The following is an 18,742-nucleotide window of genomic DNA, read 5'->3' as shown; positions in this document are numbered from 1 at the left end:
CAGGACTGATTCTTCATGAATGTGACTTTTTAAAATAAAAACTCTCAGTTTAAGATTGTAACGACTTGGCACAGAGACAGGTGATTTCCAGACTTAGTGTGGTGCTCACGTAAGGTGCATAAATATTGCACACCTGAAGCTAACATAACATCATCTGCCAACTATACTTTAATTTTTAAAAATTTTAAACAAAAACTCTCAGCTTCTTCGCGACACTATGGGTAGTGTTTCTGACTTGAATATCCTAAGATCCTTTAACAATTCCTTGTCATTTATTTCTAGTCAAAGCCTCCTGACTGTGCTGGGAGGACATTTAGAATCCTTTTTTATTTGAACATAAAACCCCTACCACCATGATGAAATTCTTACAGAGCTTTTTTTGTTGGCATGTAATGTCCTCATCTGAAAAATAAGGCTCAATAATTCCAAGTTCTCGGGATTAAATGAGCATGGTTAACTACTGAAGGCACTGTGAAGTGCGCACTTCACAGAAAGCGCTCAGTAAACCGCAGTCATCCACGGATCCTCTAAAAGGCTCTGTTTAACGGTAGTGGGGCCTGTATCCACGGGGCTCTCCGGTGTGCACCGCCAAATGTATGGCCCAGCATCAAATGCATCCCTGTAGTAAGAGAAGCAACCTCTCAGCAATACGCGACTAGTGGTGCAGAGGGCTAGGCTGCGCGTGGGACTGAACTCCCTGGCAAACCGCCCAGAGCTGGAAGAACTACAACTCCCATAGTGCTTCACGGGAGTTTAGGGCTACTCTATATTTTATCACCCAGCCCCTCCCGCGAAGCTCTCAAAGACTCCGCCCCAAGGGTTCTCTCTTCTTTGCCCTTTCAGTCCGGAGCGTGGGCCCAATCCGTCGTCGGAAGAAACCGTGTGACGTCACGAGGTCCTACGCGTTGTGTGAGGAGCAGGAATTGAAGGACGGTTTCTGGCTGGGTTCGGGCGGCCCTGGGACCGCGGAAGAGGCTCTCGGGGACCGCCGCGATGCTCCACCCGGCGCCGGTCAGTCAGCTCCTGGATCTGTGAGTCCACCCTGTCCCCGCCTCTTCTTCGCCCCGGCCCAGCACCTCCCCCGCCCGGCCCGGTTCTGCGCTGCTCTCCCGCCCGCCCCCTTCCCACCTCCGGACCTTCGTAGAGGCCCTGCTGGTGTTTCCCTTCCTGGGTTCCCGGTCTGTGTTCTCGTTGATGACAGTTGTGCCCGAGTGGGCCCTGGGCAGGCACCCCTCTGCCCTGGACGCCCCAGATGGGTGTCCGAATCCTCCGCCAGCCTTGACAGCTCCACGTCCCGGTAGGCCCGGCAGTGTCCTGTTTGTGACGGGCTGGCAGCCTTGGTCGAACAAAACACAGATGGGGCTGTCCGCAGCCTTCAGCGAGGTTCCCCCCAGTTGCGGCGACCGGGATGAAGATGGAGTCGGAGTGGGCACGGATCCCGACTGCGACAGCCGGGCGCCGCCGCCTGCCCCTCGCCAGCCGGGACCCCGGGGAAGGCGTCCTCTCGGCGCCGTTCCTGACCTGTAACCGTAGCATAGCTACCGCCTCGTGGGGTCGCAGTGAGGAGTAACGGCGGCACATGAGAAGTCTTGTGTCAAAGGACATTTCAGACAGCTTTACTGATACGAATATTTTATTGAGGGAGAAACAAGTAGCTCAGAGGCATGTGGCTAGGATGGCTTATAAAGTGATAGAGAGGACGTTGTTTTTAACCTTCAGGATGGTTATTATAGTGGGAGTTTACAGACAGCAGGGGATTGGTTAAAAGTGATTATCTAATACCGTTTTAGGAAGGCCATGTAACTGGATTATCAGAGGCATTTATAAGAAATAACCTGTTAAATTTCACTTTGTGCATGAATAAACTAAGTAAGGTTTGCTTGTGTGGCCTAATTGGTTTGCTCTGCTTGGGGGATTTTCAAGCCTGGTCTCTATTTTATTTTTTGGCCATTCGGTAAGCTAAGAGAGTCCATCAATATGAGTGGTTGTTGAAAGGCATTTAAAACTCTGGAGAAGCTATAGTGCGCTTGGGAGGTTAATATGGTGATTATGAGGAGAATAATAGCTAAGGATTTAAAAATTCCCTGGAGTAGAGATTCCCAGGCGCCAAGATTTAATCAATTAAATATATCAATGAAAGAAGCATTGCCTACTTGATCAAAGATTGGTATCTGATCTTTAAGATCTTTTAAGTTTTTAAAAAATATATTTTTATTGATTTTTAGAGAAAGAGGAAGAGAGAGATAGAAACATCAATGAGAGAGAAACATCGATCAGCTGCTTCCTGCACATCCCCCACTGGGGATCGAGCCCGAAACTTGGGCGTGTGCCCTGACTGGGAATCGAACAGGTAACCTCTTGGTCCATGGGTCGATGCTCAACCACTGAGCCACACCAGCTGGGCTAGATCTTTTAAGTTTTGGGTAACAATTCTTGATTTATTAACATAAAAACAACTTTTTTTTTCTTACCAGTTATAGCACATGCACCTCCTTGTTGGGTGCTTAAGGTGTCTAAGGTTATGAAGTTGTCCAATATAACTCTGGCCAAAGAGTTTATAGATTCTTGCTGTAATTGTTGATATTGGACAGAGGATAAGGTCTCTCCTAATGAGGTTTAAGTGCAGCCGTTTGTTGATATCCTTTCCAATAAACTCCTTAGGTTCTAATGTGTGTAGCACATTGTCTTCTTTTGGAAGGGAATCACAGAAAGCTTTTTGGACCTGGTGGAAATAAGCCTTTCAATATTGCATTAGTGCCTTACTGTATTGAACTATGTCGTGATTACTTAGGACAGGATAAACATGAGGATGTCTTATTTCAGGAGTCAGTGTTATAGGTAAGTTTCCACCAAGTTAGGCCTTTATATGATATAAGCTATCAGGTATTTAATAAGAGGCATTTCTCTGGAATAGAAAAAGACAAAGAATCATAGTTGGAACAGTTATAAACTCAGCTTCTGCGTCTAGAGAGCAGCCAGTCGAGAACATTTCTGGAGTTGAACTTAAATGTTTATGAGGGTGGCAGTTTTAATCTGATGGATTTTCCTGACATGCGGTTTGAATGTCTTCAATGGTATCATCAGGTGTCTGGTGAGCTTTCTAAGTGGCCCACACAGAAGTAGGTATGAATATTGTCTACACATGATCTCTGTGGTCTCAGCTCCACCATTATAGTGTGAAAGCAGCTATGGACAATATATAAATGCCTGGAGATGGCTGTGTCCCAAGAAAACTATTTACAAAAGCAGGCAATAGGCTGGACTTGGCTGATGGGCCATAGTTTTCTAACCTCTGGTCTAAGGTAAAGGTAACAGCTTTCATTCACATATTGTGCTGATCAATCCATACTGCAGCCTGTCTTCCAAAGCTCAGATTCAGCTGGACAGCTACTGATACCAAGTGCATACCATCAGCTTTCAACTGAGCTGAACCATCAGTGAACTAGGCCCATACATCTAGGGAAACTTCTGTGAATCAAGGGCCCGATTGAGCCAGTGGCTTTGCTTCAGGTGGTCTGAGTGGCAGATAAACTGTCCCCAAAGCTGTCACTTTTCCATACAAAACAACAATCTCTCTAGAGACAGGCTGTGATTTTTTTTAACTCTAGTTGACATATATCATATTTGTCTCAGGTGTACAACATAGTGACTAAACATCCGTATATCATACAAAGCGACCACCATGATAAATCTAGTAACCATCGGTCACTGTACAAAGTTATTACTATAGTATTGACTGTATTCTCTATGCTGTACATTACATCCCTGTGACATTTATTTTATAACTGGAAGTTTGTACCTCTCAATCCCCTTCAACATTTTGCCCTTTCCCTCTGGTAACTATCAATTCTCTATATCTCTAAGTCTGTTTCTGTTTTGTTTAGTTTGTTCATTTTTTGTTTTTTAGATTCTACATATAAGTGAAATCATATAGTATTTGTCCTTCTCTGTCTGACTTATTTCACTTAGCATGATACCCTCTAGGTCTATCCATGTTGTCGCATGGCTGAGTAATATTACATTGTGTATATATATGTGCCATATCTTCTTTATCCATTTATCTCTCAGTGGGCACATAGGTTGCTTCCATATCTTAGCTGTTGTAAATAATGCTGCAATGAACATAGCGGTGCATATATCTTTTCAAAATAGTGTTACTGTTTTGTTTTTTTTTATAAATACCCACAAATAAAATTGCTGGGTTGTATAGTAGTTCTACTTTAAAATTTTTTAGGGCATTCCATAGTGTTTTTCATAGTGGCTGTACCAGTTTATCAACTTGAATATACCATTTCTATATGATCAGCAAGGCCTTTGGGTCCTTTTCTTATAAAAACTTATAAGAATCTGACCCATGCCAAAATAAGGATATCAGGCTACAGTCAATCACAAGGTCTCATGCTCAGGCATTCAGTTTCAGCAAGAGCTTATTAGCAGGTTAATACCTGCTTTTAAAAAAAAAAGAGCCCCGTCCAGTTTGGCTCAGCGGTTAGAGCGTTGGCCTGTGGACCAGAGTTGTGGGTTCAGTTCCAGTCACTGACATGTACCTTTGTTGCAGTTCAGTCCCCGGCCCTGGTCAGGGTCATGTGGGAGGCAACCAATTGATGTGTCTCTCTCACATCAATGTTTCTCTCTCTCTCCCTCCCTCCCACTCTATCTGAAGATTTTAAAAAAAGAGAGAGAGTATGTGGTGGCCACTGTATCAGCAGATAGTAAATGTTGTACAGGTATACCTCATTTTATTGCACTTTGCTTTATAGTGCTTTGCAATTTTTACAAATCAAAGGTTTGTGCCAACCCTGGGTCAAGCAATTCTATCGGTGCCATTTTTCCAACAGCATTTTCTCACTTTGTGTTTCTGTGTCACATTTTATTCATTCTCACAATATTACAAACTTTATTATTATTATTATTATTATTATTATATTTTTTATGGTGATCTGTGATCAGTGATGTTTGATGTTACCATTGTAATTTGTTTAGGGTGCCACAAACCACATTCATTTAAGAAGGCAAATTTAATTGATAAATGTATATGGTCTGTCTTCACCAACTGGCCATTCCCCATCTCTTTCCCTCTCCTTGGTCCTCCCTGTTTCTTGAGACCCAACAGTATTGACATTAGGCCAATTAAAAACCCTACAATGGCCTTTAAGTGTTGAAGTGAAAGGAAGAGTCACATGTCTCACTTTAAATCAACAGCTAGAAATGATTAAGCTTAGTGAGGAAGGCATGTCAAAAAACAAAATAGGACAAAGGCTGGGTCTGTTGCTCCAAAGAGCCAAGTTGTGAATCCAAAGGTAAAGTTCTTTAATAAAATTTAAAGTGCTACTCCAGTGAGTGAAACAGCCTTATTGCCAATCTGGAGAAAGTTTTAGTTGTCTGGATAGAAGATCAAACCAGCCACAAGATTCCCCTATGCCAAAGTCTAATCCAGAGCAAGGCTCTAACTCTTCAATTCTCTGAAGGCTGAGAGAGGTTAGAAACCTGCAGAAGAAATGTTTGAAGCTAGCAGAAGTTTGGTCATGAGGTTTAAGTGTAGAAGCCAAATCCATAACGTAAAAATGCAAGGTAAAGCAGCAAGTACTTACGTGAAAGCTACAGCAAGTTGTCCAGAAAATCTAGCTAAGATCATTAATAAAGGTGGTGACACTAAACAACAGGTTTACAATGTAGACAAAACAGTTTCTATTTTTTATCCTCGTCCGAGGACATTTTTTTTTCCATTTTTTGTTCAGATAGAGTGGGAGGGAGAGAGAGAGAGAGAAACATCGATGTGAAAGGGACACATCGAGTAGTTGCTACCCGCACGACCCAACCGGGGACAAACTGCAACTGAGGTACATGCCCTTAGCGGGAACTGAACCTGGGTCTCTCTGGACCGCAGGCCGACGCTCTAACCGCTGAGCCAAACCGGCCAGGGCCAAAACAGCTTCTATTGAAGAAGATGCCATCTAGGACTTTTATAGCTACAGAGGAAAAGGCAGTGCCTGGCTTCAATGCTTCAATGGACAGGCTGACTCTCTTATTTGGGGCTAATGTAACTGGTGACTCCAAGTTGTTTTCATGCCTGCTAACACAACATCCATTCTGCAGCCCAAGGGTCAGGAGTAATTTCGACTCTCAGGTCTTACTGTTTAAGAAATACATTCTATAAGACTATAGCTGCCATGGATAGTGATGAAAGATTATAGTGATGGATATGGGCAAAGTGAATTGAAAAACCTTCTGGAAAAGATTCACCATTCTGGATGTCATTCATGATTTGTGTGAAGAAGTCAAAATATCAACATTAACAGGAGTTTGGAAGAAGGTAATGGATGACTTCAAAGGGTTTGAGACTTCAGTGGAGGAAGTAACTGCAGATGGGATGGAAATAGCAAGAGGACTGGAATTTTAAGTGGAGCCTGAAAATGTGACTAAATTGTTGCAATCTCAATAAAAAACTTCAGTGGATGAGGATTTGCTTCTTGTGGATGAACAAAGACTGTTTTTTTGAGATGGAATTGACTCCTGGTAAAGATGCTGTGAAGATTGTTGAAATGACAGTGAAGGATTTAGAATACTACATAAACCCAGTTGGTAAAGCAGCAAGAAGGGCTGAAAGGATTGACTCCAATTTTTTTTAAAAAATTGTTTTTCTTTATTGATTTTAGAGAGAGAGGAAGGGAGAGAGAGAGAGAGAGAGAAAGAAACATTGATGAGAGAGAACATCACTTGGCCGCCTTCTGCGTGCCCCCTACTGGGCATCAGGCCCACAACCTGGGCATGTGCTCTGACTGGGAATCAGACTGGTGACCTCTTGGTACATGAGTGGACACTCATCACTGAGCCACACCAGCCGGGCTTTTACTCCAATTTTAAAGGAAGTTTTACAGTGGGTAAAATTCTATCAAATAGTATCACATGCTACAGAGAAATTGTTCATGAAAGGAAGAGTCGATCAATGTGGCAAGCTTCACTGTTTTCTTATTTTAAGAAATTGCCTGTACTTGCTTCGGCAGCACATATACCAAAATTGGAAGGAAACATAAAACATTAGCTTGACCACTGTGTGAGGATGACATGCATATTTGTGAAGTGTTCCATATTTTAAAAGAAAGAAATTGCCACAGCCACCCCAGTCTTCAGTGACCACCACCCTGATAGGTCAGCAGCCATTAACATCAAGGCAAAACCCTCCACCAGAAAAAAACAAACAAAAAAAACACTACAATCCACTGAAGGCTCAGATGATGGTGAGCATTTTTTTAGCAATAAAGTATTTTCATATTAAGGTATGTACATTTTTAGACATGTTATTGCGCACTAAACAAACTGCAATATAGTGTAAACAACTTTTATATGCACTGGGAAACCAACAAAATTCTTGTGTCTCACTTAATTGCAATATTGGTCGTATCGTGGTGGTCTGGACCTGAACCCTCAATATCTCCAAGGTATGCCTGTACTTGATAAAGGCATATCTGAATACCCTGGCAGTTTCGAAGTCTTTAAAGCTGTGAGTTCTCTTTCTCTTGGGATTCTATATTGATTCTGCTGGATGCCTCAGGAGGGGACAGAGAGCTTTGCTAGGAAGTTAGTTACATTTTCCATATTACCTTTCTACATGTGGCTGTTCTAAACAAGAGAATCAGCTCTGATACTCATGGACTAGGGACATATAACCATGTAACTCAATATCAATTATACATTCAGATCCAAAGGGCTCCATCCATAAGATCACTTTAGTTTCTCTTCCTCACTGAGAACTTGACTCAAACTCCACCAGTTGAAATAGGGTGCCTTTTCCCTCTAACGTTTCAGAGACCAGAAGCTTAATGTGTGTATACATTGTGAATTACACCAACAGTCAACAGGAGACTGTGTTATTCCCTAGCTACCAGAATGGGGAATGCGGAGAGGTGGGAGAGGCTAGCTCATAGGGAATCTTGGGAGTGGCAAGGATGCTCTTCTCTTGACTCCCTTCTCCAGTATTGGTGCCTGAGCATAGGCACTGCTTCTTCCTCTGGGTACCTCCTTGTGATCATTCCAGCTCAGAGGTTCCTTTCTTTCTGCCCCAGTGCACACCACTGCATTTTACCTTATAGTCCTTGGTAATGTTGACCACCTTTATGCTCAGCATGCCATCGTCCTCACCAATCACATTGGACTGTGGTGAGAGCAAGATACATGAGCAGCTGGCTTTGCACTGTTAGGCAAGGATTTATTACTCACTTTTGTGTTGAGGGGTTTTCCCTGTGGCTCAACAAAATGAACATCTAATGGTTTTGATTCACCCAAATCTGTCAAATAGCAAGGTCCTCACTACTGATACTATTTATTTCAGCATTAGGGTTTAATTGCCTCAGAAGCCACAATAATACTGCCTTTTAACCGAAGCCACATGGTTTGCTACCCTATTTGTCTAAAAACATCCCTTCCTCCTCCCATATAGAGGAGAGTGAGCAATAACCAGAACACCATTCAGGTGGCTTGTTTCAATCCTACTTCTCATTACTCAGCATCATCAACAGATGGAACAGTAGAGCACTCATTCCTTTCCCCTTCACCCACCAACTGGGTGAGAGCATTTACTTACCAACCTCGGGAAGTCTTCTCATATCCCCAGACCTGCCCCACAGAACCTTTGCCCTTCCTCTTCCATAAAGCCATGCTTCAGTCAGCATCCAATTCTCATTACCAAACTGTCAGATCTAGGATTTTATTTTACTTTACTTACACACTAACAGATTAGACTGCTACTGTTTTCATGGATGCTGGCAGAAGACACAAGACTTCTGTGCTAGAGACAAAGGACTTTGTTACTCACAGTACTGCAAACAGCATGAGCATTAACATGTTTTCCTCAGTTCCCCTTCTTCCCCAAATGCCATGAGGGTGACACAGAGGGCTCAATAGAAGCCTGCATATATCTGTGGGTGCATTACAGGGGAGGAACACAAAGCTTGGGTAATATACTGTTTTATAGCAAATGATAAGCATACTTGTCCTTTGTCCTGAAGGAAGACAACTGATCTCTCAGAATTGCTAGTTGCAAATATAGCCAACCTGAGAAATGGCCCAAATAAAGAGCAGTAAGGACCTTGTGCTTTGGGCATACTCCTAGAAGTGTAAAAGACCTGTGACCAACAGGCAGAAGTTGGGATCTTACCTCAATTTTTAACACAACAATTTGATATGGTTTTAAAAATACACATCTCTCTCTCTCTCTTTCTCTCTCTCTCTCACACACATACACGCACACACACACCACCCTTTCCAAAAAATTTTTTTGAATCCAATAGGATGGAAGGACTTTATACTCAAAAGTAAGCAAACTTAGTTTGGCCAGTCTGCCTCAGTTGGTTGAGCGTTGACCCACGCACCAGGAGGTCGCCGGTTCAGTTCCTGGTCAGGGCACATGCCCAGGTTTCAGGCTCAATTCCCCAATAGGGGGGTTGCATGAAGTGGTCAATCAATGTTTCTCTCTCATTGATATTTCTATCTCCCCGTCTTCCCTTCCTCTCTCTGAAATCAATAAAAACATATTTTTTAAAAAGTAAGCAAACTTAAAATGACTAAATCATTTGAAAAGTTAGAAACCAAGTAAGTATTTGAAGTATTTGAATAGTATTTCCTATTCATGGGATCCAGATATTTGTTAAATGGATGGTGGAGATTGATGAGATTTGGAAGAATTACAAAATGGCAGAATGAGGAAGCTCCATGGACCTGCTCTCCACTAAAGCATGAAGTTATAAAACAAAAACAACCACTTCAACTCTCTGGAAATCCTCCTAAGGATATGCAGCAAATAAAGAAACAGTCATTCAAAATAATCTATTAAAACTCAGAACAAGAGTCTGTGGCATTTCAACTATACCTGCTCCCTCCTTGCACTACCACCCCAGCTCAGCTTGACTGGAAGTTTCACTCCAGGTGAGTGTAGCCAAGATGAGGGGGCTACCTCTCCTCCAAGCTCCCAGTTGAGGGCTTCAATGTCTTCTTGGGAAGGGCAGGATGCCAATGTTTGTCATCATCTCCCTCCCCAGATACTTCTTCCCAGGCTAAATTATAGTTGAGTATGACTAAGAGGTTGGGGGATTACTACTTCCAGCTACCTCCATTCATAGGGCAGAGGCTTATCAGCATGTGTGCTGAGTATACTGGGGTCTCAGTCTCCCTCATCCAAGCTCATTCATGGGTAGAGTTTCCATCCTGGAAGAGGCAAACCAAAAAAACCAGAGGTTGCCGCTCCTAAATCAGGGGTGTCACTCAGAGAACATAATTTTTCCTACTCCCAGCTCTGAAATTGTGGCTCAGAGCTTTTTTCCCAGGGGAAGAGGCAGGCTGCAAAACAAAGAATACCAAAGCTTTCAAGAAACCGACTATTTGAAATAGAGGGTGGGTGGAGTTGAAGTCTAAGGGCACTCTCAAAGACAATGGAATTTTGGTATTAAGTAATTACAAACAGGCTGATAGCTTCAAGTGAGACACAAGCTAAAGGTAGGTAAGCAAGCTTATTAGAGAAAACCTAGGAAAGAGACATCTTAGAAGAGTCTGCCTGAGATCAGAACAAACCTTAGAAACTAACACCTCAAAGGAGTTCAAAGTGAATTGGATGACATTGTGGAGCAATTTATACTCCCAGGCATTGTTGAAAACATTAGAACAATCAATCTGCAATGAGTGAAGGCTTACAACTGGGTATGATACTTATAAGGCTTAACAGAATAATGAAAGAAAGAGATAGTCAAAGACTGCCCTACTAAAATCACAGTCATCCCAAGGTGACAATACTTATATCCAGGGCTGTGCCTTTACAACACAGGAATCTTATATAAAACCCCTTGTGCAAAAGAAGAGTTAATAGTCAAAATATACAAAGCATGTAAGGGGGAAAAAAAATAGCATAAAAGAGACAACAGAAAATAGGAGAATTGATATATTAGGAACTACAGATAATAAAACAATTTGAAAGATATTTTAAAACAAATATATAGGAAGTGTTCAAAAACAAAGGAACACTTATTCAGGGAAGAATACAAATAAAATAATATATATTTTTTAAAAATTAGAAGCCCTAGGAAAGAAAAATATTATCATTGAAATCATATAAATTCCCTTGTATGTTTCATAATGAATCATAGATTGGACTTTGACATATCTTGTTTATCTAAAATAAGACCAAGTGGTCCCCCCCCCTTTTTTAAATATGTTTTTATTGATTTTTTAGAGAGAGGAAGGGAGAGAGAGAGAGAAACATCAAACTGAGAGAGAAACTTCAAACGGCTGCCTCCTGTACGCCCCCTACTGGGGATCAAGCCCACAACCCGGGCATGTGCCCTGACTGGGAGTGAAACCAGGATTTCTCAGTTAATGGGCCTGAGCTCGATCCACTGAGCCACACCGGCTGGGCTACTAGTTCCCCTTTATTTTATACTTATTCATAGTTAGTATTTTATACTTACTCAGCTGGGACCCTGGGGGTATTATTGGGTCATACTACAGGCCAACTATTGATAATAGCCTTAATTAAATGCTTTAAGAGACAAATTGAAGATTTGGTTTCAGCTGCTCTTGGTCAAATTAATTTAAGTAGCCGACAGAGTGATACACTTACATAAATATTTGAGTTTAGCCAAGAACATGTTGGGATGGATAGTTGAGACAGGCAATCTTCCATGGACCTGCAGATTCCTTCTGGGTATGCCAAGAATGCAGAGCCCCACTTACTCTTTCCCCAGGCCATTTCTCAAGGTTGTGTTTGTAGCAAGTAACCTTAAGGGTGTAATACTGTCTCCTTCCAAAAAAGAGCAGCTTGCTTCAGTTTGCTGTAAAAGTGGTGAATCCCCAAGCTCATTGTTCCTCTCCTTTAATACAATGCACTGCATGGGCAAGCATCCATCTGAGCCCACTGACATTACACTGTAGGACTTGGAGGGCATGGGGAACCAACCTAAACATGAAGCTCTGCATACTGTTCTCATCATTAGTAATAAAGTTCTTTTTCTCTGCTCCAGCAATCTCATGTCTTCTACCAGCAATCATGAAATGGTACTAGGCTAATTTTTCAGCCTATAAGTAGGATAAACTCTCTGAGTCTGCACATTTCTTGACATATGCAAAAATTAATTACCGGTAGTTTTTAAGTCAAAAAGTGAAAGGTGCCCTGGCCAGTTTGGCTCAGCGGTTAGAGCGTTGGCCTGCGGTCCAGAGACCCGGGTTCGGTTCCCGCTAAGGGCGTGTACCTCAGTTGCAGTTTGTCCCCGGACCTGGTTGGTCGTGCAGGTGGCAGCCACTCGATGTATTTCTTTCACATCGATGTTTCTCTCTCTCTCTCTCTCTTCCTCTTCCTCCCACTCTATCTGAACCAAAAATGGAAAAATGTCCTCTGGTGAGGATTAAAAAAAAAAAAAAAGTGAAAGGTAAAACAATAAATTTAGTGATTTTTTTTTTCTCTAGAAAACAGGAGAATGTCTTTGTGAACTGAGAACAGTGAAAGAGCTCATAATCATATACAAGAAATACTTGTCATAAAGAAAACACTGATATATTGGACTATATTAGGATGTATTTTTCTTTAGCAAAAAATACATGATTAAGAGAGTGAAAAGGCAATCCACAGAATGGGAGATATATTTGCAACATATATAACCAACCAAAGGTTTATGTCCAGGATATAAGAGTAACTCCTACATATCAGCAAGTAAGCCAACCCAAAAGAAAGTTGGGTAAGATACTTAAATAGATATTCCATAAGAGGCCATCCAACTGGTCAATAAAGAAATGCCTGGCCAGTGTGGCTCAGTGGATTGAGCTCAGTCCCATGAACTGAGAGGTCCCGGTTCCATTCCTGGTCAGGGCACATGCCCGGGTTGTGGGCTCAATCCCCAGTAGGAGGCGTGCAGGAGGCAGCCAATAGAAGTTTCTCACATTGATGTTTCTAGCTCCCTCTCCCTCTCTCTAAAAAAATCAATAAAATCGTGTTTTTTGTTTTTTTTTAATCCTCACCCAAGGACATTTTTCCATTTTTTGTACAGATAGAGTGGGAGGGAGAGAGAGGAAGAGAGAGAGAGTGAGAGAAACATCAACGTGAAGGGACACATCGAGCGGCTGCCACCCGCACGACCAACCAGGGCTGGGGACAAACTGCAACCAAAGTACGTGCCCTTAGCGGGAACCGAACCCGGGTCTCTCCAGACCGCAGGCCGACGCTCTAACCGCTGAGCCAAACCGGCCAGGGCTAAAATCGTATTTTTTTAAAAAATGAAAATGTGTTTAATTAATAATCAGGTATTGTAATTTAAAGCCACATTGCATTGCTACTATACATTCACTAAATTGGCTAAAATTAAAAAGAGCAACAATCACAAGTGTTGACAAGGATGTAGATTCTAGGAACTCTCATTGACTGATGGTAGGTTTGTGAATTAGTGTAAACACTTTGGAAAACTGTGGCATTAAGCTAATATATGCATGCCCTATGAGCCAGCATGTCCACTCCTACATATATACTCAATTGAAACACGGATACATGTGTACCAAAAGACATGTCCAACAATATTTATATTCATATTCAGAATAGGAAAAATTATAAACTACTCAACTGTACAACAGTAGTAAATTATTTAAATAATAGAATATTATGCAGGAGTAAAAATGGATGCAAACAAACTGAAAATCAAAATGAACAAAATATAGCTATCTGTAGCAATGCAGATGAATCTTGCAAACATATTAACAAAAGAAGCCAAAGACAGTGGAGCAATATTAAAGCCAGTCTGAATAGAACCTTAAGTGAAAAACATTAATGGGTAGAAAAAGACACTACTTAATGATAAAAGGAATACTCCACAAGAAGATATAATGGTCATAAATTTGCAACTAACACCATAGTCTTATAAAAAAAATTATCACAAGTATATGGACAGTTGGCAAATTCAGTCATGGTAAAAACTTAATACACTACATTTTATAAATACAGAACATAGCACTCTATGTTACTTATGGATTTACTTTAGTATTAAAAGTATAATAAAATTGTGGACAGAAACTGTTTTAAAAACTTCAGGGTAGTAGTTGCCTCTGCAAAGGGATATAAAGAAAGTAAGCCTGCCCTGGCCGGTTAGGCTCAGCGGTTAGAGCATCGGCCTGCGGTCCGGAGAGACCTGGGTTCGGTTCCCGCTAAGGGCGCGTACCTCGGTTGCAGTTTGTCCCCAGCCCTGGTTGGTCATGCGGGTGGCAGCCACTCGATGTGTCCCTTTCACATCCATGTTTCTCTCTCTCTGTTCCTCTCTCTCCCTCCCACTCTATCTGAACAAAAAATTGAAAATGTCTTCGGGTGAAGATAAAACAAAACAAAACAGTAAGCACATAAACTAGCAAAACCTAGTACAGATGAAAGGAGAACTTTCAAAATACAAGTATTGTAAGCTATGAATTCTACAGATTTAGTAGAAAAAATAAAATAGAAGAATTAAATAATACTATCAATAAGCAATCTTATATTCACATAATAAATTTGTGGACACATATACAAAATGAGCTATTTTTACACACATATATAATACACAGAGAGAGAACGTTACATCTCTAAAATAAAGAATATACCCTGACTATTTGTAGAGCATATACAAAATCAGTCATATATTTGGCCACAAAAACAACTCATAAATTTAAGTAAAAAAATAGCAAAATGGACAAAGGCTATGAATTAACAATTTAGAGAATAACATCTAGATAGCGAGCAAATTCATAAAAAGATGTTTACTAGTCATTAGAGAAATACAAATTAAAGTAATAATGAGCTACCACTTTTCACCCATAAGATCTTCCGACATTTAAGAGTAGGTAGATCTTAAAAACACAGTGCTGAGTGAAAACCTAAACAAATCTATGACAAATACCATATACATAAGTTAGAAATAATGCATATAGCCTGGCTGGTGTGGCTTAGTGGCTGAGCATCGACCCATGCACCAAGAGGTCACCGGTTCAATTCCCAGTCAGGACACATGCCCAGGTTGTGGGCCTGATCCCCAGTGTGGGGCTTGCAGGAGGCGGTCAATCGATGTTCTCTCTCATCGATGTTTCTATCTCTCTCTTCCTCTCCCTTCCTTTCTCTCTAAAATCAATAAAAAAAGGAAAAATTTTTTTTAAAAAAAGAAAGAAAGAATGCATACAACAATCATGTTTGAAGGACAAATACAACTAAAGGATACACATTAGGCATTAGAATGGTTTTCTGCAGTGATGGGGGATGGGACATGGAGATAAAGGACATAAATGGTAAAATAAATACATAAAATGAACAGTAATACCCACTGCTTGAGGGATGTAGAGGAAAAGGAACCCTCCAATACCGATGATAGAAATATGAGGTATTATACAGCCTTCCAGGAAAACAATCTGACAATATACGTTGATATCCTAGAAGAGTGGCGTGCTTATCAATAGAGGGATGACAAAATAAATCATCCACACTGAAATATTAGAGAGTCATTAAAGGAGAATTAAAACTGTACTTAACACTTGAAAGAATTTTATAAGGTATTGAATAAAATAAGGTGTAGAAAAGTGAGTACAGAATGCTGCCACTGCCCTGGCTGGTTTGGCTCAGCGGTTAGAGCGTTGGCCTGCGGTCGGGAGAGACCCAGGTTCGGTTCCCGCTAAGGGCACGTACCTCGGTTGCAGTTTGTCCCCGGCCCTGGTTGGTCGTGTGGGTGGCAGCCACTTGATGTGTCCCTTTCACGTAGATGTTTCTCTTCTCCCTCTCTCTCCCTTCCACTCTATCTGAACAAAAAATGGAAAAATGTCCTCGGGTGAGGATAAAAAAAAAAAAAAAGAATGCTGCCACTTTAGGAAACTATGATCCTCCTCTCACCTTTTCAGTGTATGTGTAAGTATATATGTGTCACCGCTATAAGCACAGAGAAAAAATATGAAAGAACACACACTAAGTTAGTGTGAAGAATCAAACTAATGAAAGAGGGAAGGATAAGAGGGAAAGGCAGAGTCTTCCGAAAGAAGAAAAGGAAAAATAAAGATTGTACTAAAAAAATTCAGGTGAATGACCACATTCATTCATGAATGTAAAATTATGTATATGTAAGGGTATTTGTAGGCAGAAATTAAATAAGATTTATATTTATATTTATTTATTTGTTTAAAGTATGAGTTTCTCAGATAGTTGGAATTTCAAGCCGCATATACATGTGTTGATCATATGGGTCTTGGCTGTTGCCTGCTCTGATAACTCTGCTTTAACCATATACAATCCTGGCACTAAATTTGTTTTCTCTATGATTTGTACTATTTGTGGAATTTTTGTGGTTATTGTTTTCTCTAGTGATTTCATTACCTGCATAATTTTTAAGAAAAATAGTAAAAACAACTTTGATGGATTAACAGATAAGACTTGTCAGTTAGTAGATCCTAGTTTAATGCTTGGGGATATGGGACTGAAATCTTGTTTCTTAGGAATTAGAGACACTGACTTAGAAAAAAACGCCTTTTTTGGTCATTTAGAATGAATTTTAGTAAATGAAGTATGCTGAGGAAAAAAATCACAGCTGTTAAAAATCACTTTTTTAAAAAATATATTTTTTATTGATTTTAGAGAGAGGGGAAGGGTGAGAGATAGAAACATCAATGTGAGAGAGAAACATTGACCAGCTGCCTCCTGCACTCCCCGTACTGGGAATCAAGCCCACAACCCAGGCATGTGCCCTGACCAGGAATCGAACCAGGACTTCTCAGTCCATGGGACTGAGCTCAATCCACTGAGCCACACTGGCCAGGCTAAAAATCACTCTTCTAAGAGGACGAACAACTTGTCCATTACTGAGCACACACTAAGCTTTGAATCTTAAGAAGCTTAAGTTGTAAATATTAATATAAAATGTACACCTTCTTCAACAATGTTATGATAGCTATGTATGGTGCCAGGCAAGTACTAGAAATATTGGGGGGAACACTTTATAAAGTATATGATTGTCTAACTACTATGCTGTATACTTGAAATTAGTACAAAATAATATTAAATGTAAACTGTAATTGAAAAAAATTTTAAATGTACTCTCTAGGAAAGGACTACATTCTAACAAACAGCATTAACTAAATATTAAGAATCAGTACTTGTACAGTATTATTTACTATATTTCATTTGTATTTCAGATGCCTTTGGTGCTTCACGAAGAATATTTCCAGATATATCACAGACATTAAGCCTTTGCCTCCCAACATAAAAGATAGACTGATTAGAATAATGAGCCTGCAGGGACAGATAACAGATTCAAATATAAGTGAGGTAAGAGTATGTGCAACTATAAAGCAAGCATATTATATTTTACTGTTTGAATATGGTTTCAGATTTCTGGAGCAATGGTATATAGTAGGATTAATAATAATTTTAAATTATAATAAAGCATCAGGGTTCTTTTTTTCTCCAGATAACCAAAATGTTCATGTGTAATAGTCTTAAAAAATCTTCCCCTATCATTATTTCAGTTACTTCCCTTGTCTCCATAGTACCAGTATCCTTGATTTCCATGTCTTCAAAAAGTTTTAAACTTTTTGAGCAATTATACCTTAATAAAGGGGGAAAGGTAAAAAAATAAATGCAGGGTGAATAAACGGGAAAAAAGACCTGTGGTAAGAAATATATGTTACATTCCTGACTCTAGCAACAAACCACACTTACCTGTAACAGTGTAGCTTGTTCTTGAATAAAATCATTTCGCTGTACTGTTGATGTATAGGAACGTAACCCTTGTTTACATCAATTAGCCTATAAAATGTGTACCTAAGACACAGCTTTCCGAAGTGTATGCTCGCACCCAGGCCGCTCACACCATGAGAGCGCCTCAGGGCAGGTCCAATTGCTGTTGTCACTGTCTGTGCCCCCTCCCCGCTTTCTCTGTAGGGCCCCAGCTTCATCTGCTGTCATGTGGTGTGTGTGTATGTGTGTGGTACATGAGAGTCTCTGGGGTTGTAGCCATCACCACTGTCTACAGAGACTAAAACTATAGTAGTCCCCCCTGTCTGTGGGGGGATACATTCCAAAACTCCCAGGGGATGCCTGAAACTGTGGATAGTACTGACCCTTATATATACCATGTTTTTTCCTATATGTACATACCTTTTCACCTAAGGGAAGCATTTTATGGCTTCTCTTTGGCATATCTGAATTACCAGCACACTCCTCTTGTGCTTTGGAGCCATTATTAAGTAAAATAAGGGTGACTTGAACACAAGCACTGCAATACCACGATTGTCAATCCAATCACTAAGATGGCTACTAAGGGACTAATGGGCAGGTAGTATATACAGTATGGATACACTTGACAAAGGGATGATTCACGTCCCAGGCAGGATGGAATAGGACAGTGCAAGATTTCATCGTGCTACTCAGGACAGCGCCCAACTTAAAAATTACAAATTCTTTATTTCTGGAATTTTCAATTTTCCATATAGTGTTTTTGAACCATGGTTGACTACAGGTACCTGAAACTATGGAAAGTGAAACCACCGATAAGGGGAGACTACTGTACTAATTGATGTCTTTACCACACATTTGCCCCAAAGCTTGTGATCAAAAAGAAGCAAACTCTGATGGTAGCACTCCAGCACATGACTATCCCTGTCACTTCACATTGTAACTGTGCTTCATGTGTCTTGGTGTTTCTTCTATATTGATCTGATATACCTTTAATGTTTTATTTTCTTAATGTTAGCTTGGAAATGAACATAGACATTT

At 40.6% G+C, this 18,742-nt stretch overlaps 1 protein-coding gene and 1 non-coding gene across 2 annotated transcripts in view; both read left to right on the top strand.

The window, feature by feature from the left end:
• Positions 1-923: 923 nt before the first annotated feature.
• Positions 924-18,742, top strand: part of AMN1 (antagonist of mitotic exit network 1 homolog) — a 60,366-nt gene continuing 42,547 nt past the window's right edge. Inside the window, exons 1-2 of the mRNA XM_036252663.1 lie at positions 924-1,031; positions 17,161-17,293. Coding sequence (XP_036108556.1) covers positions 994-1,031; positions 17,161-17,293 — 171 coding nt within the window. The 5' untranslated portion in view covers positions 924-993. The remainder of the gene's footprint in view (positions 1,032-17,160; positions 17,294-18,742) is intronic.
• Positions 6,989-7,095, top strand: LOC118624826. Its single transcript, XR_004958492.1, has one exon. It is a non-coding gene; the product is annotated as a U6 spliceosomal RNA (small nuclear RNA).

The sequence above is a fragment of the Molossus molossus genome, unplaced genomic scaffold, assembly GCF_014108415.1.
Source record: "Molossus molossus isolate mMolMol1 unplaced genomic scaffold, mMolMol1.p scaffold_m16_p_10, whole genome shotgun sequence".
Classification (NCBI taxonomy): Eukaryota; Metazoa; Chordata; class Mammalia; order Chiroptera; family Molossidae; genus Molossus; species Molossus molossus.
Note: the sequence above shows the minus strand (reverse complement) of the source record. Positions and strands in the feature narration are given on the sequence as shown.